The sequence below is a fragment of the Pseudorasbora parva genome, chromosome 6 (assembly GCF_024679245.1).
Source record: "Pseudorasbora parva isolate DD20220531a chromosome 6, ASM2467924v1, whole genome shotgun sequence".
In the NCBI taxonomy this organism is placed as follows: Eukaryota; Metazoa; Chordata; class Actinopteri; order Cypriniformes; family Gobionidae; genus Pseudorasbora; species Pseudorasbora parva.
In genome coordinates this window covers 25,538,186-25,563,316 of record NC_090177.1, presented here as the reverse complement: position 1 = coordinate 25,563,316, position 25,131 = coordinate 25,538,186, and the positions used below count along the sequence as shown (strand labels likewise).

At 39.1% G+C, this 25,131-nt stretch overlaps 1 protein-coding gene across 5 annotated transcripts in view; it reads right to left on the bottom strand.

The window, feature by feature from the left end:
- klhdc8b (kelch domain containing 8B) overlaps positions 1-25,131 on the bottom strand; it is a 176,974-nt gene that overhangs the window by 139,957 nt on the left and 11,886 nt on the right. For 2 of the 5 annotated variants that reach the window (XM_067446455.1, XM_067446451.1), the window contains exons 2-3: positions 5,059-5,696; positions 3,470-4,312 (exon numbers count right to left, since the gene is read on the bottom strand). In XM_067446455.1, coding sequence (XP_067302556.1) covers positions 3,470-3,860 — 391 coding nt within the window. In that variant the 5' untranslated portion in view covers positions 3,861-4,312; positions 5,059-5,696. Of the gene's footprint in view, positions 1-3,469; positions 4,313-5,058; positions 5,697-20,222; positions 20,347-21,019; positions 21,113-25,131 lie in introns of those variants that run through there. The other 3 variants (XM_067446453.1, XM_067446452.1, XM_067446454.1) reach the window with 3 other exon arrangements.

Genomic DNA, 25,131 nt, shown 5'->3' with positions numbered 1-25,131 from the left:
ATTGTAGTTTTTACTGTCATGGTGAATATATTCAGATTTAATTTGCAGCTTGCAGAAAACAACAGTTTAACATTTATCATTTGCTATTTTTTTCACATTCTGTAATTTATAAAACTGACACTAAATTGACACTAATGCCAGAATGTTCTCAGCTGTATTTCAGGAGCAAAACACTAACACGAGACAAAATGCATCCCACATTGAGTTCAACACAGGATGATTCTGTATTATATAGTATGGTTGGCAACACTAGCTGACAGTCATATTGTCTTCAGAGTGCTAGTCTGAAATCAAAAAGACCATGTTTGCCTAAATACCCATCCACTCCAAACTCAGTGACAAACTGGTCAGCATGATTCTGACACATCACATCACAGCACACACTCAGAATTACTTTCAAACTATAACAAATATGAGCTACGACTTCTGTGGTTTCAACCAGCCACAGCTGCACTTCTCCAGCTCAAGCCTCTATTATTGTCATGATCACAAACGCCATCAGCTAAAAAACGATTTTTCTTCCTAAACATTGAGAACAAATCCAGTATGGGATGTGTTATTTACAAGATCCAGATGGTTTGGCTTAGACCCAGATTGATATTCGGATACAGAATGTGTCCAATAAGGCAAAAGGGTGAAAGGAAAATAGGATTTCAAAGCCATACAAATACAGATTGGACCCTCAAAGCAATTTGTCTCTAAGATGACGTGAAGGATATCAAAGAGAACAAGCTCTGCTGACAGAAAGAGAGAGAGGTGAAAACAGAGGTCTTTGATAACACAGCCTAGAACTGAATTATGGCTTCAAACGGTCTGTTTCAGGACCTTAATGCTTTTTGCTACACGAGACGATAAACGAATTATGATGATACACTGATAGTAAAGAGTGACATCATGGACCGTCAAATGAAAATGCGAGAAAAGTTGTGTCAGGATCACCTGAGGACAATATGGTGCTAGTAACCAGTATGTGAAGAAATAAACCTCTTCAGGATGATACAAAGCCCCTTTAATTTGTTAAGGTCCTGATCACCATATTGGGATTTATTTTGTGATAATAACCAACTGAAATTGTGATAAATTGTGAAAAATTACAACATTTATTAAATTACTGCTAAGTAAATAAATAAACAAATGTACATGAATTATCTGAAAATGTTTTGTTATGCCAGAAGAAAGATGGTGGAGAGATGTGTATGAGGTCGGTTTCCATTGACAATGGTCAGCAGTCATTAAAATATTTTACCAGTAAGAAACAAGTATTCCAGAAAGCTCTATAATAACATATTTCAAGTTTAATTATCAGTGCACATGGTGGTGGCATATGGCAATTAGCATGCACTTGTTTTAACAAGGCTAGGCATGGATCATTCTGGTATTTATATTCTTGTCATTTTTGTGTGCCCAGAAAAGGAACACAACTTTAAGGAGACTGAACAACAGAGGCATAATTATGAACGCACTAATGCACATGGATAAACACACAAAACACACAATACTACAGCTCCTTCCCTGGTGTGCTCGTGTTCTCATGTACACACAAAAGACGCTAAAAATTCATATCAATTGTACCTGACAGCAAACCTACCATGTCTAGAATGTTACTCTTTTACATGCAAAGAGTTTAGTCAATCATAGTGGAGGTAATTTATACCTCTTAAAGGTACAGTAACAGGTCTTAAAGGTACAGTAGCAAAATAAATTCCTGTAACTATTTACTCATGTAAATAATGTCATGTCATTCCAAACTTGTATGACTTGCCTTCTTCTACTGAACACAAAATGTCTTTTGGTGAATTCTTAATAATATTTATTTTTAATGATTAATATTAAAAATAAAAGTGCGATGCCTAATAATACTACTAATTATTCATTATTAATTGTGGAAAAGGGCCAGACTGTAAGTAAACAAAGGGAGGGCACAAACAATGCTCATACAAAAGTAAATAACTAGTTTTTGGTGCAAGGAACCTTGACTAAAATTAGAAGCAAACCTAGAAAAAATTAAATTAACATATTCATGATATGGCCGCTTTAATATGTCTCTTTAATATGGCTCTGTCTTATGCTCTAGATAAATGAGATGACAGGTCATTTATAATTCTGTGGACTGAATCAAAAGTATTGGTAAAAGAACCAGAAGCTCATGATCGCTCGCCTGCACATGAATCCAAATAGGTATTGCTGATAGTTTTAACATGGACCGACAGACAGGACTGATCTGTCCCACACTAAATGCGGCTCAGCTGGTGGAATGCGTCTTAGCAGAAGCGAATCCCTGTGAATAAGCGCTCTTCCTCTGGGTCTCAACCTGGATAAACGGTCACCTGAACACACACCTAGATAAGCTGGAGAGGAGGGAGAATGTGTGAAAGAGACTTTTCTCTGCAGTGTAAGTCTTTGTGTCAGAGTATAGCATGACTGATGCCTTGATTTGGAGCTGTTAAATCTGGAGGACTCCAGTGGTGCTGGCTACGAGAGGCATTTATTAGAAGCGCAGTGATTGTACCAAAGATAACAGCATCCGAGATTATATGGCTAATCGTGCTCTGACGGGAAGCAGCACAAAAACGTGAGAGGAACCAAATTTTGCTTTTCCAAATTACAGACTGGTGCTGTTCTACGCAACGCTGCTCACTGAGGTTTGTGAACCAAACAATAACAGTTCAGTCTGAGAAACTACAACAGCAGAAATGTATACATTTGTAAAGTGATGTGGGTAAGACATCACTTGTCACGTCATGTCTTGCTTTCCAGACAATTAACAAAAAACTAACCATCCTTAAAATCAGATCAATTTGCTTGGTCAATGACATTTGAATGAATTTTTAAATAATTACAACGCAAAAAAAATGCAATTCATGTATACCATAAATTGGATAAATATTTTCTATGATTAGTAGTTTGGGTAGTAGTTTTTCCTTTTTTATATTAAAACTCAGTTTAAAATTTTGGGGGGACATAAAGCCAAAACATAACTTTTTTAATTGATCATTAGACTTTTTTAGGAAACAAAATCTACTTTTTTATTTTTTTCCTGGATACGCTTAGTCATTGACCATAAAATATCATGGCTTGTTTTCAGAGAATATGCTTGTAATTAAGCTTGTTTTTCTTTCCCCATAGTCAAATTATTGACAATTGAATTTAATTAAATACTGAATTATGCATAAACTTTTTTTTTTAGTCTTGTACACACATGACTAATTTGACAATAGGGTAAGAAAAATAAGCATAATTAAGGGCACAGCCTCTAAAACCAACTGCACAGTTTTGTTTCAACTTAAGGATTTTTAGACATTCTTTTAATTGGTGAAAGTGTCATAAGAAAAAACTTGGCTGGTAATGCCAGTTGACTAGTACAATTAATCTGATGAGGCAGATCAACTGGTGCAGTCTTGCAAACCAGTGTCTAATGCGGGTCTTTTCAACAAGAAATTGGTCAAAAAGAGAAGCAAACCTCTCTTACCTTTCTCCAGCGTGGTGATGCCCATGGAGGGCTGCCCCAGTCCTGTCTTCCTCTCCCACTTCCCCTCATCGGGGTGATATACCTCCACAGAGGCCAGTGGGCTCTGCTGTGCGTCCATGCCTCCCATAATCATCAGCTGGTCTCCAACGGCCACGGCCGATGCTCCGGCCCGAGCGGTGGGGAGAGGGGGCAGCTCACACCAGCGCTGGCTCTCCAGATCCAGCACCTCGGCGGAGTCCAGAGGGTGGCCGTTCTCGCTGCAGCCCCCCAGCACATAGAGGCGCCCAGCCAAGAGCACGGGCGTGCAGTACACCCGCTGCGTGGCCATGGAGGGAAACACCTCCCAGTACAGAGACTTCACCGGGCTCAAAGCCATCTCAGGGATGGGCATGGCTCCAGGACGGCACGCCGGCAACAGAGCATGACACGAGCACGGATGGGGAGGGCAGAAGAATGCAAAAATCAAGGCAAATGCATCAACAGAGCACCAGGCTAGAGAGCAGGAGAGGCTGCAACTGTCAGTCTGCCAAAGACCTCAGTTCTAGCTCTCGCTCGCTCAGAGCCGGCAGGTGGGGGGAGAAGAGCGTTTCCTTCAGCACTGTTCGTGAAGAACTAGCCCTCACACCTTCTTGATGATTTATTCATTTTTGTTGCCGCTCTTAAAAGGTGCATCAGGCCTTTTAAGTATTTCCCGTTGTCTTCCACAAGCCGTCCAGTTGAAAAAATATGGAAAGAATTCGTAACTCTGACACAAAATAAAACTAATTTATCCACGTGGAACGTGTAGCCGGATCCTTTTCTGTAGTCCTGCCAAACGTGTCAGGGTGACCCACATGCCTGACGCTGCGAGGAAGAGGAAAAGAGAAAGAGACAGCAAGTGCAAGATAAAATGACAATATAAATCAAATGAGTACAATTTACTTCAGTGACATGCATAATTGTTTGTCACTTTTTATTTATGAACTTACATTAAAATACTTTTTTTTTTAAATGGGGGGGGGTCAAATGATACAAATGACACTTGAAAGGAAAACCTTAATTATTTTGTAACCCCTTTTATTTATTTATTTTTTAGTTCAAGTATTAATATTTGACAAATGTATTTGTCAAATCAAAGTCATGTGTTAATGTGATAACATCAGATAATATAATCCCGCTAAATCAAAGAGAAAATCCCCAGATTGTAGAAGACTGATATGTGGAGGGAGGCAAGCTGCTGGTGGATACTGTGGGCCGATCTGATCCGCTTATTTAAATAAATCATGTTCATCAATGGCCAGAGCGTTGACATTTACTATTCACTATTTACTGCCAGGGGCTCAAGGGTTGACATGTGTGTGCGTGTGTGTGTGTGTGAAGGTGTTGGGCCACAAAGCAGCAGTCTGGCCCTCTCCAAAGGTCACTGTGTCTGCGGGGACCAACGGCCCTCGATGGTCACTGAACCAGGCTAATTTGGACTTGTGCATCATTAATTAAAGGCTTCATTATGGCGGGATGTGTGAATGAATGGGACGTCAGCGCAGGAGAGAAACAGAAGCACTGGAAAGGTTACAGACAAAAAACTTACTAGGTACATGCAAAAAACTTACTAGGTACATGTGTGGGAGACAGCAGGACCTCTTGGGCATCTTTTGGGTAATAGCATAGATAAAGATGACAAACAAAGAAGAAAGAAGATCTCTAAATGGCAGCGAATCTTCAGATGTAGAGATGTTTCTTCCGTGGTCTAAATCGGTTTGGCTGTGTAATTAAGATGCTGTGGATGTTGAGCCCAAGCCGCATGCTACAACACACAGTGCGGGAGGGCTAACGACTCCAGACTGACTAAGAATTATGCAAGAAAAACAGTTTCATTTGGAGCAAAAGTGCTACTGCTGGGGGCTCAAACTGAGCACAGTCAGTCCAGATCATATGACACCATCAGGCTCTACTTTGGGTTTAGAAGTAAAGGAGCAGTTTTGTAAGTGAAATGAATCTTGTCGTTCAGCCTTTTATATACTTCCCGTGGCTTTTTGTCAGACTTTCCTCCATGTAGAGAGAAAAGACAGATACCTCAGTCAGGAACATGGGGAAAAATATCCCAATTGTTTAAGGTCTAGTTCCCTTACTGCAGAAATTATTCCACAAAGAAGGAAGAGTCTCCTGGAAACGGTGGGAGATGATAATGTCACTGGGATACACTCTCCAGTATATCCACAGGATAAACATCAGCTCCAGTCTGCGTTGCCTAAAAACACAGGAAGTAACCATTAGAAACTAAGTACTGGATGGGAGGGAGCAACAAAAATGGGCAGAGAGCCAAGAAGAAGAGAAACAGATGTTTATGTTATGCTCTTGGAAGGACTGCTATCTATAATTAGGCCGAGACATCATTGCTTGCATAAAGAGTCATATTGAAGCTAAAAATGCAGATGGCAACAAAACTAGAAGCTTATAAGACTGTGTTTTAGTGCTTTAAAAATAACTTTGAACAATAAAAAAACTTTCAAAATAAATACACAGACTATGCCAAGCCTAAGAATCTTTTTCTCCCTATTGAGTGATTATGTTTTAAAAAACCTTTTTGGACCTGGCGGTAATGGTGTCCTAACCAACGAAATAGATTTTCTATGAAGTGTCTGCTCACAGGGAGAAATTTCTACATTCAGACCCAGAGCCCTAAAAAGGCACGATTTGACAGAAACTAGTGCATTTTAAGGGTGCTGTAGTCTATCGAAGAAGGTAAAAGCTGTTTTTCTACTTATTTTTTTCCTGTAAAAATGTTGAGTGGCAACTATGAGACCCTGAGACAGGAACAGTCTTCATTTTTGTACATTTCTCAATTTCAGACAGTTAGACGCTCTTGAATCCTCAGAGCACACAGCAAACCTGAATGCCGAGCACAGCTGTTAAACTTTATAAAAGCCGAAAAAAGACATCAGGATTTTTTGTAAAGTTTTAAAACTTCAGTAACCGCATTAAATTAAATTAAATAGAATCAGTAAAATTCCAAAACAGATGCACATTGCTGCAAAAAAGCTATCACGTTTAAAATCAAAAACACATCAAGTATAATGTGACAAAATTTTCTTTTTAGATAATAATATAATAATTTTAAAATAAAATAATAATTTTTATCTTGGATTAAACATCCTCAAAACAAATTGTCAGCACAATTTGTCAATGGAGTAAAGAATAAACTTGATTCAATATTTTTTAAATCAAGTCTTCATATCTTAATATCTTCTTGTTTTGAGAAGGTTTACATATTTGTCAATAGATAAGGAAAAAAATACTAATTAAGAAAGACAGCAGTTTGCAGTATAGGACTATATACATTTAATTGACAAATGGCTGTCTTGTTCATAAATCCAAAGGATTAAAGCCTGCCAAGGCAAGAGTGTCATCAAGGGAAACAAGACAGACAGATAGACAGACAGACAGACAGACAGACAGAGAGACAGACAGATAGACAGACAGACAGATAGACAGAGAGACAGAGAGCAGCGATTTATGCAGTAGAGAACACAACCTGTAGGGAATCCCATGGAAATGTTTTAATTCATTAGGATGCTTGATTAATGGGATGAATTATAATTGCTAAGCAGGAAGGATGTAAACTGTAAGATGGAAACCCTGAACGACACAATACTGAGGGAAAAATATAGATTGGCCCTGGGCACATCTGACACTTGTCCAGAAACACTGTTGGATGAATCAAGTATTCTGTACAAACAGTTCTTGGCTTCAGCAAAGGCCCGTGGCTGTTTAGTAAGACTTCTGGCTCCATCTGCACTGGAAAAGGCGCAGAAGCATTATTGCCTCTTAAAGACAGGTTCAAGTCCGTGCCTGAGCTCCAGATAACATTTAGAAGGCAGATCAGCCTTAATCCCACAACTTCACAATTGATCCAGGCTCAAAGAGCGCAAAGAGTGCACTTTCTTCATCTGTTCCCATCATCACTCCACAGTCTGAATATTTCATGCACGTTATCGCTTGCATTCTGTCCGACCGAATGTACACGCAAAGAACCCCATTCCCTTGTTTCCATTCTCCACCATCCACTCCTGCCTAATGTCAGCCTCTCTCTTTTCACTCCCATTGACAGAGCCCCCGCATTTCTCAGGCGTTTAGCCTTTAGCACAAAAAATTATTACTGCATAAAAGTTTCCCAGGGATAGGGAGTTGAGCCGGTCGGGGCATTGGAAAACTTGCCAGGGTGTGTTGAAAACATCATCAAAGTAACAAAAAACACTTAGACAGATGCTTAAAGGCATGAAAATACTGTATTTCTTCTATAATGTGAGCTGCAAAGGTAGCATCTCAGTCTACGACACATTTGATGTAAGCATAGTCATAGTTAAGCCAGATTATACAAAAATATTTTAAAATGCTTACTTCCTCAGATACAACACGTAAACAAAGAATTTAAATGATTTCCTTTTTTGCTTTTCGGCTGTGAAAGAGTACCAAAAATAAAGGAAACAGAAGCAGTCAGCAGGGGAGAACATCAACAGAGCATAAGGTAAAATAAACAAAGAATTTTTTAAGATGTAGCGGCCTGGGGATGCAAACAAAGAAAGACGATGAGAATGGGTTTATATCATTGTGTGTGTGTGTGTGTGTGTGTGTGTGTGTGTGTGTGTGTGTGTGTGTGTGTGTGTGTGTGTGTTTGTGTGTGTGTGTGTCCAACACCGCAGCAAATATATTCCAGGATTCCCTTGGAGAATAAACTAATCAAAAAATTTACTGCCTCACCACTCAATGTCTCTACTACCACCAAAGGTAGGAAACAACATCATGTATACACACGTTTGTTTTTCCATTTTGGTGAGTTTGAACTGACTTTTATTGCTTTTTATACTAAGCTAATCAAGGGCAAAATAATTCACGATAACGATATTTTGTGCTATATTTGTTATGGGGAAATACCATATATGGTTTGTATCCTGTTGTGACGTGAATATTGGCACGGGCATCGTTGGCACTTTATGCCATGTCAATAAAAGACGCACGTTGATTCAGCCCTTGCTTGTTTATTGCATACAACCTCAAATATGGTGTCAGAAGTGAACAACAGATCCTTAATATGGCCTCAAACAGCATTCCTGCCCCTCAGGGCATGCGGATGTCAGGAAACATATAAAAAAACTGGGATAACTTCAGAGCGGAGTTCGAAGACTATGAACTAGCTACCAGGCTAATCGAGAAGCCCAAAGAGGTGAGAGCAGCAGCACTGCGGCGATTAATGGGCAATGAATGTCGTCATATTTAAACCCATTACATTGTATTGAGCGAAGAACAGGACCCGAAAGCGATACTTTGGCATTGGGAGACTACTTCAAGCCCGCGAACAAAATATGACGACATTCATTTCCCATTAATCGCCGCAGTGCTGCTGCTCTCACCTCTTTGGACTTCTCGATTCACCCGGTAGCTAGTTCATAGTCTTCGAACTCCGCTCTGATCTACGAAAGTTACATGTTCGGGTGTTGCAAGCAGGACGTGGTCGAGCCTATAGACAGCTTTCTCACGAGGTTGCGGCAGCGAGCATCGACCTGCAAATACAGGGAGCTCAAAGATTAAATGATTCGTGATAGACATGTCCTGGGCATTGCCAATGAGATCACCAGGCGCGTGGACGCGAACTGACCATGTCACAGTCTGTGGAAATATGCCGACTGGCAGAAGCCAATGAACAACGCGTAAAAGCAAATGACAATGCATTCACTGACACTGTAAACATTGCACATGCGCAAAGGCTGAAATGCCAAGATGGTGGAGTGAATAATGAGCAAACGCTCAGAACTCTCGGGTGCAAATATTGTGGGAGTGGTCACAAGAAAGGCAGAGAGCAGTGCCCCGCATATGAAAAGACTTGTCGATCATGCAGTGTATCGAATAATTTCGCTAAAGGTTGTAAAGCCTGCCACAGAGCCGACAGGTCCGGCAGAGTGAATGCTATGATGGACGATAGTCAGGATGAGCAAGGACCTTACAGTGAAGGTCGACTTTTCGCTGCAGAGGAATGCATTGACACAGAAAAGTCCCGAGGTCCAAGATGGTTCGTTAACCTGACCCTTAAAAAAAGAAAGCAGGCCTGTCAGCTAGACACGGGAGCGACTTGTAATGTCATGAGTCGTACAATCAAAGAGAAACTGGATCTGGAAAGCCCACTGAACCCGAGCACAACAAGACTAAAATTGTATTCTGGCGCCACAGTGATTTCTCTGGGGCAATTTCACACAGAATGCATCGTAAAGGGCGCCAAGCACAAATTAGTTTTCGAAGTGGTCGAAGCAGACCAAGAGCCATTACTCTCGGGTGACGTGTGAGCAGCGTGGTCTTATGAAATTTACCATTCCAGAGGAGCTTCACAGATTAGTTGTATGCTCTGACATGCCACTCACAAAGCAAAAATTAACTCACAGCTTTAGAGACGTGTTTAACGACCCAGTCGAATCAGTCCCAGGAGAGGTCCGATTTGTGCTTGACAGTAATGTGTCCCCTGTGCATTGCGCGCCATGGAACGTGCCAGGGCTCCGCGGCATAGAGCCAATTGCGGATGACATATTGGTTGTTGGCTGCGCTGATTCAAACGCAGAAGCCAAATCTGATCATGACAGAAATCTCTGTGCACTGATGGAGCGATGCAGAGCTGTGAAACTTTGACTGAGTGAGAAAAAGTTGCAATTCAAACTGAAAGCGGTGCACTTCCATGGACACATATTGTCAGCAGAAGGGTTACGCCTTGACCCGGGAAAAAAACGAAAGCAGTCTTAGCAATGCAGACACCACTGGACGTAAAAGCAGTTCAGCGTTTCATTGGGTTGTGACGTACCTGGCCAAGTTCCTTCAAAAAACCAAAGACGGATCGTGGCATTGGCTCCCTAAGCATGACGAAGCGGTTCAATAAAACGTATGATTACGGACACACCCGTTTTAAAGTACTATGACATTGACAAGCCAGTGACAATACAAAGCGACGCCAGCAAGAACGGCTTGGGATGTTGTCTGCTGCAGCAGGGACAACCTGTGGCTTTCGTCTCTCGGGCACTCACGCGAACCGACCAAAACTACAGTGCCATGCAAAAGTATTCATACCCAATGAACTTTTCCACATTTTGACACGTTACAACCACAAACAAAAAATTTATTTATTGGGATTTTATATGATAGACCAACACAAAGTGGCAGATAATTGTGAAGTAGAAGGGAAATGATAAATGGTGTCCAAACATTTTTCCAAATAAATATCTGACAACTGTAGGGTGCATTTATATTCAACCCCCATAAATAAATATACATTGTAGAACCACCTTTCGCTACAATTACAGCTGCAAGTCTTTTGGGGTATGTATCTATCAGTTTTGCACATTCTTCAGAGTGACATTTTTGCCCATTCTTCTTTGCAAAATAGCTCAAGCTCATTCAGCTTGGATGGAGAGGGTCTGTGAACAGCAATGTTCAAGTCTTGCCACAAATTCTCAATTGGATTTAGGTCTGGACTTTGACTGGGCCATTCTAACACTTGAATATGCTTGGATCTAAACCATTCCACTGTAGCTCTGGCTGTATGTTTAGGATCATTGTCCTGCTGGAAGGTGAACTTCCATCCCAGTCTCAAGCACTTCGCAGACTCTAACAGGTTTTAGATTGCCCTGTATTTGGCTCCATCCATCTTTCTATTAACTCTGATCAGCTTCCCTGTCCCTGCTGAAGAAAAGCACCCCCACAACATGATGCTGCCACCACCATGTTTCACGGTGGGGATGGTGTGTTCCGGGGCGATGTGCAGTGTTAGATTTCCTCCACACATAGCTTTTTGCATTTAGGCCAAAAAGTTCAATTTTGGTCTCATTTGACCAGAGCACCTTCTTCCACATGTTTGCTGTGTCCCCCACATGGCTTTCTGCAAACTGCAATTGGGACTTCTTATGACTTTCTTTCAACAATAGCTTTTTTTCTTGCCACTTCCATAAAGGCCAGATTTGTGGAGTGCACATCTAATAGTTGTCCTGTGGACAGATTCTCCCACCTGAGCTGTGGATCTCTGCAGCTCCTCCAGAGTTACTATGGGCCTCTTGACTGCTTCTCTGATTAATCTCCTTACCCGGCATGTCAGTTTATTTGGACGGCCATGTCTTGGTAGGTTTGCAGTTGTGCCATACTCTTTCCATTTTCAGATGATGGATTGTACAGTGCTTCGTGAGATGTTTAAGGCTTGGGATATTGATTTCTAACCTATCCCTGCTTTAAACTTGTCCACAACTTCTCTCTGACCTGTCTGGTGTGTTCTTTGGTCTTCATGATGCTGTTTTTACACTAATGTTCTCTGACAAATCTCTGAGGGCTTTACAGAACAGCTGTATTTATACTGAGATTAAATTACACACAGGTAGACTTTATTTACTAATTAGGTGACATCTGAAGGCAATATGTTCCACTGGATTTTAGTTAGAGGTATCAGAGTAAAGGGGGCTGAATATAAATGCACCCCATACTTTTCAGATATTTATTTGTAAAAAATGTTTGGACACCATTTATCATTTTCTTTCCACTTCACAATTATGTGCCACTTTGTGTTGGTCTATCACATAAAATCCCAATAAAATAATTTATTGTTTGTGGTTGTAACATGTCAAAATGTGGAAAAGTTCAGTGAGTATAATACTTTTGCAAGGCACTGTATGTCCAATTTGAGAAGGAATGCCTAAGTATCGTGTTCGCATGTCAGAGGTCCCATCACTATCTGTATGACAGGGAGGGTAATCACGCCTGAAACTGACCACAAACCCCTTGGGATAATTTTTAAGAAATCGCTACTGAGTGCCCCAAAACGCCTCCAAAGCATGATGTTGCAGCTGCAAAACTACAACCTGAATGTTGTGTACAAGCCTGATCCGGAGATGTACAAGCGATACGCTGAGCAGAGCAGCGCTCGACAAGCAGGTGTTCAACGAGCCCGGACCACAACAGCAACTGTGTGCACGATTGACAGTCAGTTTTATGTATTTTCTAAGAGGGGGCGGGATTTTTGTTGGGAAAGTTGGGGGAGAGACCCACACTTCGATTAGGCTGGATAAACACATGCAGCATAGGGCTGGGCGATATGGCCCAAAAAAATTATCACGATATAATTTAGCATATCAGTCGATATCGATAAATATCACGATAAATGTAAAATGTTTAATTCTTTAAAGTTTAAAGGCATATTTTTGCTCCTGAGTGAAATATGTAGAAAACAAACAGTTAGCTGTGGTTTTAAACTATCCTTTATTGTCAAAACATGACAAACACTTCCCAAACAAATGAACAATTTATTTAAACTGAGGTAGATTTATTTATTAAAATCTTAACTGTGGCCAGCATTTTTTTACTCAACACTTTATATCAATAATATATCATTATACAGGGCTTGAAATTAAGCATGTTCATGTGCTTGTCCTTCGAACAAGTACATCGTTCAAGCTTGTCCAAGTAAAAGATTAGCTTGTCCGGAAAAGTGTGTGTGTGTGTGTTTGTGTGTTGTAAATATAATTTATTCTGAAGCAATATTCTCACCAGTGTTCAATCAGCTTTGACATATTTAAATCTGCATCATTTGAAATATGTGATATTTTCACCTTTTATAAAGGGCATTTTCCCTTAATCTTATTAAATATAGGCTAAGCTTCATGTTTCATTTTATATTTGTAATTTTGATCAATACATTTAATTAAAATAAAACACTATAAGGGCTGTTACCATTCAAATTAAATCATTTACACTGAAAAATTACAACAGCATTAAATAATGTTTTGAGATTTGTAGTTTTGAATAGACAAATAAGACATGTTGGAAAGTATGTTTAAAGATCAAATTAAACCACCAGTAGGTGGCAGCAGGTGGCCGTCGTATTGAGCGAGTCATTGAGTCGTTCATTCAAACGATTCATTCAAACAATGAATCGTTCATTTACACAGGTTGTTGTGAGACGCGTTGTGGTTCTGCTGTGAACGATTTTCGCAGCTTAAATAGAACAAAAACGCTCAATATTGCATCATATATATTTAATTGTGTAAGTAAAACACTAAAAACGCAAACGGTCAAAAAAAAAAAGCGTTTTAAGAAACATTTTGAGGCCCCTTCTCTTGCCTCACAGTGGATTGGTCCACCGTGCATCTCACCGACACACACACACAAACACACCTCACCGACAGTGGGCTGGTCGGGAGAGAGAAAAGTTCAGTATTTGTGGATCTCCAGTAAGGGCTGTCTAGTCTATTTTATTAATTTTAAACACCAGATGACATTATTTCTCTTTTGATACAGGCGATGCGGAGTCATTAATACCTCACCAAAGACAAACAATTATGATAGCGATGTACAAGTCCGATGTTTTAGTGATTATAGTTTGGTAACGTTAGCCTGTTGTAAATAAGTCACCCACTACAGCTAACAAGGTAATAAGCCGGTGTGTGAATGTAGTTAATGTAGATTCTGTGTTGGGCTGCATGTTATATGGAAGGACTTTGAAGAAACACGATAATTTAATAATTAAATTCCGTGTGGTGAGCGTGAACCTATGATAAGCAGTCCACGCACGTCGCTCTGTTATATATCGGATGGGATCGCTAAAATAATAATAATAATAATATATTTTATTTGTAAAGCCCTTTTCATAGTTAAAAACAATCCCAAAGTGCTAAAAATATCTCCAAACCACTCAAGCTGAGCGAACTAACTTGTCAACGATATCTGTGTCCCCCGAGCTGGCCGTGAGCGCTGCATTTTCTTCACTATTGCTCATTTTTATCGCTCCACTTATCTCCGATCCTCCAAGCCTGTCAGCCATATGGTCAGCCACAGACTGTAAACATTACCGCGTGCAGCACGCAGACGCCCGGTCTGCAATACGCATGCGCAGCATTACGCATAGCGCGTAAGCATTATATCGAGAATTTATCGACCTGTTGTTATCGTTTTATCGAGGAAAATTATATCGTGATAATTATCGTTATCGTTTTATCGCCCATCCCTAATGCAGCATCTTAATTGTTAAGAAAATGTAATTAAATAAATGAATAAAACAAGCCTTTATTACATAACACTTGGCTATATCATACAGCATTCAGAAAAAGAACAGTTTGCGCTTCTAAGGGCTTTTTCTCAGTTGACCTGCTGATGAATTCTTCAAGCAGGGTCTAAACATAAACATCACATTCATCAATAATATGCATCTAGACAGCTAAAATAGAAAACGATGGGCCGCCTCAAGAACTGCCTGCTCTCGCCACCGCACCTCCAAGCTCACGTTAGGGCCTGAAACATTTCTCTCCTCCACAGGCTGGATTAATGGATATAATAGGTCAGGACGCATTTACTACATTAAAAAAATGCGGGTCAGGTACAATATTTTCTTTTTTGCGGTCCGAGTTACGGGCAGGTTAGTTGAAAACATCGGTTGGACGTGGGTTGTTTATACATTGACCCGCGCATCACTAATGTGTACTAATATACATTTTTAAATATTACAGTTATTGTCAATACCGGTATATTGTGACACCCCTAATTAACACAATAACAATATAATTGTATATATCACAGCTATCATCAATAAAGTATATTGCGCACCAGTCTGCCTGAAACTGTATAAGAAAAAAAACACAATCAAACAACTACGCAATTATAGATTACAACTTTGGTTTGTGAAGCAAAAATAAAGAAAATCTATAGAAATACTGTTTATTTGTAACTAGCGCTGTCAAACTGATTAATCATGATTTATTGCATCCGAGTTTACATAATATACTGTATGTGTGTACTGTGCTTATTATTATACATAAAAACACACAAGTTCATGTATATTTAAGAAATATCTGTTATACTTATATATAAAATATTTTAAAGAAATAAAGATATAAAGACAGACTCTTCTACCAAGAGTTCCAAAATATCTACCAAATTAACAACTTCACTTATGACAAATCATATTCCAATAGCTCTAGTTAAAAACTACACTACCCATGAATCCTGAAGTGAAAGAGCAGACAATCCGATAACTGCAATAAAGGTGGGGAGTGCTTTCTGATAACCGTTGTTGGCATTTCAAATCACCAAAACAAACACGCCCCTACCCCCAAAAGGGTCTCGGCCCTATTTTGATAGCTCCGCCCCACAAATACGTAACCTAGGCAACGACTATGCCAGAATCTGTGTTACAGATCGAATATTCAATGAAAAAGTCACCCCTTCCCTTACACAAAAACACAAACCGTTATCATGAACAACTTGATAGTACACAGGCATGACAGTCCAACTAATGAACATATTACAATTTTGACTAGATTAGAGTTATAGCGATCACAAAAACACAAACCTTTCTCATGAACAACTCGAAATTACACAAGCACGACAGTCCAGCTAACGACATAAGTTATTACAATTTTGACCAGATTAGATTTATAGTAATCACAAAAACACAAACCATTCTCATGAACAACTCGATAGAACACGAGTACGACTAATGAAATATTACAATTATGACCGAATAAGGGTTATATAACTTAAGCCCCGTTTCCACCAAAATTACCCGGAACAATTTGTACCAGGAACTTTTTTACAGGAACTTTTCTCCCCCCCAGACCTGCAGCTGTCTGCGTTTCGACCGCAATAAAGTTCCGAGAATATTAGGCAAATTAGTCCGGTGATGTACTGCGCGCGACTGCTCCTCCAAATCAGTGAAGGACAGTAATCATTTTTGTGTGTATCGATTGAAAGATTTAGTGGACTATTTACATGAGACGTTATCTAAACCGATCTGGTGTTTACATGTGATGACTTTCAATCGCAATCATTTTGTCACATGCAGTTTGTCTGCCGCATCAAAAATGTCGCCGCTGTTTTCTCCAGCAGCTGAATGTGTTAACTGTAGCCAACTCTTAACGGCCACCAGGACTAATACAGTATTATTTATAGCTATTTGTTGTAAAGTGTAATAATCATCTCAGAAAAAAAAATCTTCTGTCAGGCGCAGTTAAAGTAAAAACTGCCTGGGGCAATATACGCTGTGTCATTACTCCAACATTATCTTCATAACTCACGAAATAAAAAGTTTACCCCTCAGAAAAATTTACTTTCCTCTCTTGTCAACATGAGCGCGGCGCGCGCCGTCACGTCATGTAAGGACACACACTTAAAAGTAATCGGTCAGGTCGTTTACATGGTGAAAAAAAATTTATAACGAGTATGGAAGAGATTCAAGCTGTGCTGCTTTTGCTGGTTATGTATAGGTTTAGTAAGGTAATTAACAACGACAGAAAAGAGCACTAATATGGAGATTCAGCAGCATGCAGCATATTCAGAAAGCTTGTAAAGCTAGATTTAAAATGACAATGTATATTATTATCAGCTATTACGGACATTGAACGTGAGATGACTGAGAAGACCGCGCGCCACCAGACAGAGAGCAAGACTGATATTTACTGAACGTAGACCGAACCTCGCAAAAGACTTTTAAAAATGCCTGTTGAACTAAAATGCTGCGTGAGCTCAACCAATCAGCATGTTCAGCGCCCAAGTCCCGCCCTCGAAAGTTCCTGAACTTTGAAAAAGTACTACCTCGCGAGCAGGGCCGTTTGGAGGGGGAAATATATACCCGGAACTTCATTTAGACCCTGGTTCCTGCGGTCTAAACACACGAAGTACCACCCAAAGTTCCTAGTTCCTGGGTAAAGTTCCTGTAGTGGAAACGGGGCTTTAGATCATGAAAAAGAGGAAAAAATCATATATTAGGCGTGTAGTATATCTTACTTGTTGTCGGACACATTTTGTGAGCTGACGATTGAAATGAGGAGATTTAGATGCTCCATAAGGTGTGGAAATGGACGGGTCTTTATTATTGCTGAAGTGAGCGGCAATACGATCGCAAATGGACAAACAAGCAAACATGACACACAAGCGTATTCAAGCAAAAGCCAGCATATAACGTTATTAGTTCTCGGCTAATGTCCGTCATGTGTGACTCGTGTGTTTTGAATAATGACGTCCACTGAGCCTCTCTTTTCACCATTGTAGAAATGCCCCTTACCTGCTAATTGGCTACAAGTTTGTTATTCCACTCGGCCCGAGTCCTTTTTCTAAAGCTGTTTTGAAATAACACTTATCCCACCTTTAATTTATTGTAAGTGAGAATCGATAGTGGATAACCTATCTCTGAAGACTAATTCGTTTTTAGTTGATTATTTAATTTCTTTCTTGACTTGCTTTTACTGTTTTTGTCATATTGTTTGTAATTTGTATGTTTTGCTTATTTTTAAAAACAAAGATATAATAAAAAAAATCTATATTGTAATTATAAAAGTACATTTAAAAAATATTTAATTGTAAATATAAAATTACTCATAACATGAAATAAGATTTTGGTCATCCCAACCTGTTTACTTAATTTAAACATTTTGTATTTAATTAAGTTCTATCTAAATAGTTTTTGTTGTTTAATGGGGGCAAAAGAAAATCATGTTTTTTTTATTATTATTTAAAAGCAATTGCAAACATATCGAGATATATATCGAATATCGTACATCTTTTCACAATATCGACTTTTTTTTTTAGATATCGCCCAGCCAGTTGTGCCAAATTACTGAAAGATAACTAATTTAGACAAAATCTGACTACTATATGCTGACCTGGTTCCCAAACACCTAGTAAAGTGGCACAGAAAACATTTTACTAATGTGACAAACTCACATCAAAAGGTACAATTCTGACAACTTCTCCTTACAGCCTGAAAACCTATCATTATCTCTTAACTCCAATATGCATATCGCTACAATAGTAAGCGATGATTATACAGGCAATTTATGCAACGGGAACACACTGTCTCACAAGACCGAAGAGGTTATTCTAATGCCTAGCCTGAGGGACCCTGCACACATTCATCTTACTGTCCCACCACAAAGAGCGAAAATATCTCTCTTCTACTTTATCTGATCCCTGACCCAACAATTTATTTCTTATGAGATAAGAAAAACTAGGCCAGCCAGCCAAAGGAAAGAGAAAATAACCCATCATAAAGTGAATTACAGACTGTACATAAGTTTGAAAGATGCTTCGGTTTGGTAATGTTTTGGATGTGTTTGTGTAATGTTTTAAAGGGATAGTTCACCTTTAAACGGCATCATTTACTTCAGTGGTTTTCAAACCTGTCCTGGAGGACCCCCAGCCCTGCACATTTTGTATGTCTCCTTCATCTAACACACCTGTTCCAACTCATGAGCTCATTAGTAGAGACTGCAAGACCTGAAGTGGGTGTGCCAAATATGGGAGACATATAAAATGTGCAGGGCTGGGGGTCCTCTAGGACCGGTTTGAAAACCACTGATTTACTTAACCTTATTTTGTCCAAACTCAGTTGATTTCCTTTTTTTGTCTGTTTTGTCCATGTTATGACCCTATGGTTTGTGTTTTATTATAATTTCGTTGTTTTGTGAGTGTGCATTTACATTCATCACTTGATTACATATTGTATTAGGCTTGTTATGATATATAGGCCTAGTGTCCCATACAATGTGCCAAACAATGTGCCACATGAAGAGACATATGCACCATATGACAGTAGCAACAGCTGAGAAGTTTTGGGTCTGTGGTGACCAGGTCCACCTCACACAAACTTCCGTCTCCCATTCTCTTTCTTTACTACTACAACACACACACACACACACACACACACACACACACACAACGCAGCCTACTCTGCGTCAAATTCGCATCAAGGTATGCACATCACAAAAATACAATTAATCTATTCTTGTGGAAAGGTTGCTTGGTAGCTAAAAGTATAGCAAGTCTTATATTTCTGTAATTCGCACAGATCAAACACAAATATGCTGACTGAATTGCTAATTTATTTTGAGTAGCCAGCTAGCAGTTCTCTTGGCAGTTGCTGATAATCCGGTGTCTGAAGTAAAATGCTCAAAACATCTCCTGAGGAAAATCACATGGTCAACCTAGGCTTGGTTATTTAATTTGGAGTTAGTCTTATTTTCCTTACCTTATCATTCAAGGCCAGGACACTTTTTGTACATTTCTGGAACTTCCAACGGATCTCCCATGAACATTCATCGTACATTTACCGAGAGTGTTGCCACTTGCCAGATTGGGTTGACGATTTCCAACCCAAAAGCTCACTAAAACCCGCCCAATCCAAGAAAAAAAAAAAACGCCCAAAATTTTAACTAATAAAATGTAAAATAATTGCATTGCCATGTCAGTCAAGATTGATTAGCACCATTTTATTTCCTCAAAACAAAATAATGATGACAAAAATAAATAAATAAATAATCAATTTCCCAGGAAAACGGATCAAAACAGGGCAAATTCATGTAGGCCTATGACTAAAATTTCCAAGTGGAAACTGTAAAAGCTTGAAATTAACCGATGATGACATGTAATTCAGGCTTTCATTTTCAAATGTCAACAACTTAAATCAGTTATAGGCTACTTACTGTTGAGTCAAGCCTATAACTAATTTAAGTGCAAAAAAGTGCCCAATATAAGTGAATGAAATAAAGTAATTAGCAGGCATTTCACACATTAATGCACGCACAGCCAAAATGTGTCACTGATATAGGCCTACTGGATGATAATCCTACAAACAAAAATGAATAAGAACGCGTTTATCTTTGTGTTCTGCTTTCTTTAGACAGAACTACAGTAGCATGTGTCTTTCATGAAGTAGCTACATATTTATAGAACAAAAAGGAGAACAAATCGATAAATCCTTGTTTCAAACCTCTTTCAGCAGCTGTGGGGACGAGTAGACTGCAGTCAGGTTTAAAAGGTGCATGTATGATCAGTGTGCACTAGGGCTGGGACAACGCGGCGTCGATTTCATCGATGACGTCGACGCAAAAAATACGTCGACGCAAAATATGCGCGTCGATTCGTCAGACTCAAAATAAAGATGGTGGCGCCGGAGAGTAGTAGCAACCATAGATAAAGTATATTATGTAATTAAGTATATTATTTATTATGTATATCTATGGTAGCAACACGAGTGGCTCCTCAGACTTACAGAAGTGGTTTGCGGGTTGGCGCGCGGCGCGCACGGCTACATAAACAAATTTCTGCACACAGGAAGACAGATGTTTTGGTAACATTTTATGTATTTTAATCACAAAAACAAACGTTTGCATCAAGTGAAAGCATCGGGCACATTGGCTACCTACATAATAAGCTGTTTTAAATTTAAAATGTTCACTGTCTAATCGCGCTGATGTGACCGAGGGTATCCATCCTCTAAGTGAGCACAGTTTAATCCCAGGACTATTCCGGTTTTAAACGGAATATTGGCGCCCGTAATGCACTCTGTTTTCACTGTCATGCCACGGGGCTGTGTGGCGTTTTCTCTGCCTCTGCACACTAGAACCGTGTCTGACACCGCACTGCTGCTGCTATTGATGCGGAGGGAAGCCCTATTCTTAATGTTAAACATAAATAGCCTACTGATACAGCAAAGACAACGTCGGCAGTAGCCTATTGACCATATATCTATGATATTGACGGCACAAGCAGTGTGCAAACTCCAACCTGTTTACGTGGGAGCCGAAACAAAAACGGACACGCCACGCAGCTGAGACGCTCACGGCACGCTTCAGTGTCCCCGGATTTGATTAACCAACTTGTTGATATTTAATCGATGGGCATAGCCTGTAGGCTGAGTTGCATACATAAAAATCGTATATTGTGTTTCTTTGTTGTTGGTTTATACTTAGCTATTTATTTGTGTGTGTGTGTGTGTGTGTGTGTGTGTGTGTGTGTGTGTGTGTGTGTGTGTGTGTGTGTGTGTGTGTGTGTGTACTTTGGTTTGATTTTATTGAATGCATTGTTCTTGTATAGTCTTTTACTTTGAAATTTTAAAAGCAATAAACATATATTGGAATGTTAAGGAATTCGTTTTTTTCATTCAGATAATTAAATCAACATGTATTTTGCTATTAGGCGATTAATGGGGAGATAATCGAATTGAATCGGAATCGGACAGGAAAAATTAATAGTTAGATTAATCGATGCATCGAAAAAATAATCGTTAGATTAATCGTTTAAAAAATAATCGTTTATCCCAGCCCTAGTGTGCACATGATGGACAGGACAGGATAGGCCTACAGTATATTTGAGTCATTCATCTGTGCTCTTAGAGTTGGATAAAGAATCTTCGAGTCAGGTGTAATCAATGTTCTGAGAGTTGATTCACGCTCCCACTCTTTACTGTATATTTATGTCACTTTTGCATAGCGATCCCTTGACTATCCAACTACAATTTCGCGCTAAAAACCTTTCATGAATGAGCGCGTCTCTCTGCTGATCACTGATTGGCTAAAAGCATGTGCTCGTTGGCGACGTCAACAGCTGCCAGCTGACTCTACGCTTGCCCTGTGTGTGTCATGATGACTGTTTTATGGAGTAGGCTACATGCACATTTGAGTTTGTTATTAACCCATGATTAGACTATAAAATTAAGATGTTTGGAAACTGCCAAACTGACCCCAAACCAGACCAAATTTTGTCCACCCGCCCAAACCCATTTTTACCCGCACAATCAAATTCAAAACCGCCCAATCTGGCAACACAAGATGCGCATGCGTGAGCGGTCCGCAATCTTGGTCGACTGGCGAGATTAAAGGTGCATGTAGTAGCCTATTTTTGCAGTAAAATATCAAAAAACCACCAGACCAGTGTTATATTATAGCGGACGGAGAAGTTGCATAGTGCACCTTTAAGCAGCTGAACAATAATAGGGCAGTGTTCTGATTGTTCTCATCTTAGCTCTGTCAAGGCAAAGTAGATATGCCATTTCTTTAATTTATTTTCAAAAATATGTTTTCAAAATCATAACTTTTATCAAATTTTATGTGACATAGTTTCCAGTAGACAACTGACTGCAAACAGACACATCATAAATATCGAAAGGTAAACACTTGTAGGCCTACTCATTTCAACTGACTTATGAAAACTGTTAAAAAAATATCAAAATTCTATGACTTATAGCAACTTTCTTTTTTCTGTTCTTTTTTTACAGTAACGGAAATAGTTACTTTCCCTGGAAATGAGTTACTTTTAATATAAATTAGGCCTAATTTAGTTACTAACTCAGTTACTTTTTGGAACAAGTAGTGAGTAACTATAACTATACTTTTTTTAAAGTAATGTTCCCAACACTGATCAGGACACAGCAGGCTTGTGCTTAGCCAGAGAGTCCCGGCCCAATTTGCGCAGAAGAAGAAGAAGAAGAAGAAGAAGAAGAAGAAGAAGAAGAAGAAGAAGAAGAAGAAGAAAATTCAATCCAAACAAGGTTTTGTGTGTGTGTGGGGGGGGGGGATGTGGAGATATGGCATTAGAACAACATCAGGGTGAGTAATTGACTTGATTTTATTTTTTGGGTGAACTATCCGTATAATAATAATAATTATAATAAGGCTGATAATAAGGTTTTGAATCTGGATTGAAATACACAGACAAAGCACAGAGAGAAGGATAAAAAAATTGCATAAATGAAATGTTAAATGTCTGTGCCTGTTAAACTTCTAAAGATTTGCAGAAAAGCAGTTTGCACAGTCTGTCAATGTCCAGGATTGCGTGCAAATGACCCATTTCACTTCCTTGCCTCTGCTTTCTTTCCTGTCTTTTTCACAGAGCTCAAGGAGACATGTCTTTTTAAACACTGACCTTTTGAAATATGCTGGAGTGCAGAGACTGAAGCTGGACATTGAGCTAGAGTGTCTTTAATTAAAAGAACTTTCAGAGTCTGTAACACAAAAAAAAACACCTTCGTAGGTTTGGATGAACCCTATAAATATCACGGTTGCGTCATTCAGAATCGAATTGAACTGAAAATGCCTTTTAAATTCCTGAGTTTGATTTCAGGCATGCAGAATTGTGGTCTGAACTGAAATAAGAGAAATAGAATAAAAAATACTGTTAACTGTTAAAAACATTTTGTAAGATTGTTTATAGCATGGATTCAGTACTCATTCAGTAAGCATTTTAATTGTATTACACAAATTACCATTTATTCACTTTTTAAAAATGTGCGCCATGATAACCTTAGAAGCGATCTTTTTTAACTTTTTGCCCATGTTGGACAAATTAAGTAATATGCTTTGTGAAATCAATGAATTCTTTACGTCATTCCATTTCATGTGGAGTGGAGCTAATTTAATTCAAAATCACTTCATGAATTGCAAAGGAGCCAATTGTTCAAGGTCCTTGCACTTCATGTACTTACTGATACCACAATGGTGTTGACGGTGACAAATACAAACACAGCTCCTCAGACGGAACCTAATGGGAACTGTTAACTTGTATTTCCTTTCTTTTTAAATAAGTGCTGACGTATTTTTGACTTATACGTGTTTTATTCATTTCCAGTTTACATTTATTCATTTAGCAGATGATTTGCAAAGATACTTACAAGTGAGAAACATCTCAAACAATTCATCATGATCAAAATTTATAGTTCAAAATAGGAGATTTAAGTATAAACTAGAGTAGTTGCTAATGTCAACATTTGAGTGAACAATATAGAAGTGGAAGATTTAGAATAGGATGGCTTGTACAACTTAGCTCTTAAAAATTGCTAAAGTTAAGAGACATCTTTTTCATGAGAACGGCAAGCAAGGAGAAAAGGATTACCACTGTACTAATCTGCAGTTCAGGGAAATGATCAGGGCCACTAAAGCCAGCTTCCTGTACAACAGCTCATCTCCTCATTCCTCTCATAGAATCTTCCTCTCTTGCTCACACACATATACACATCCTCATCCTCAATGCATAATCTTCCATGTGAATTACTTGCATTACTCTTTATCATGGCCGTTTCTAGCCATTTTGACACCCTAGGCAAAATCCTTATTGGTGCCCACAGTCAAAATTTAAAAAGCAACATTGGTATAACTGATCTTTTCCGTGCACTTCATGTACAGGTTAGCGTCTATTGGGATTGCTGGGACGGCTCTTTCTTGGTTTTGGTCATATCTATCTGGACGCACTCAGCGTATTCAATTAAAACGTTTTAAATCAAGAACATCTACAGTCACTTCTGGTGTTCCCCAGGGTTCTGTTTTGGGCCGACTTATTTTTATTATTTATCTGCTTCCATTTTGAGAAAACATGGTATTAATTTTCATTGTTATGCAGATGACCTTCACTTCCCAACTTTACCTGTCTGCCAAATCCACTGATTCTTTTCCCCCACCATCTTTGACCAGCTGTTTAGCGGAAATTAAAGATTGGCTTTCAGTGAACTTCTTAAAGTTAAATAGTAACAAAACTGAGGCTTTCTAGATCTGTTTTATCCAACACAATCTCATGGTCATGCTTATAAATAGTACGAGTGTGAAATCTCGTGGAATGGATACGCCAAAATGAGTTTTGGCGTGCAAATGCTACGCAGTTTTTGGCGTGCATATGATACACACTTTATAGCGTGCATATGACACGCTCTTGGGTAGGTTTGGGTGGTGGGGTGGGCTAATTGTTTTTCTTTGTAAATTGACAATAACACAATCTGTCCTTCCTCATAGGTTAAAAGTTTGGGTGTTATCATGGATAGCACACTATCCTTTGAAACTCATATTAATAATATCACGCGGACTGCATACATCACTTGCGTAATATTAACGTCTCCGTCCCTTTCTTTCAAC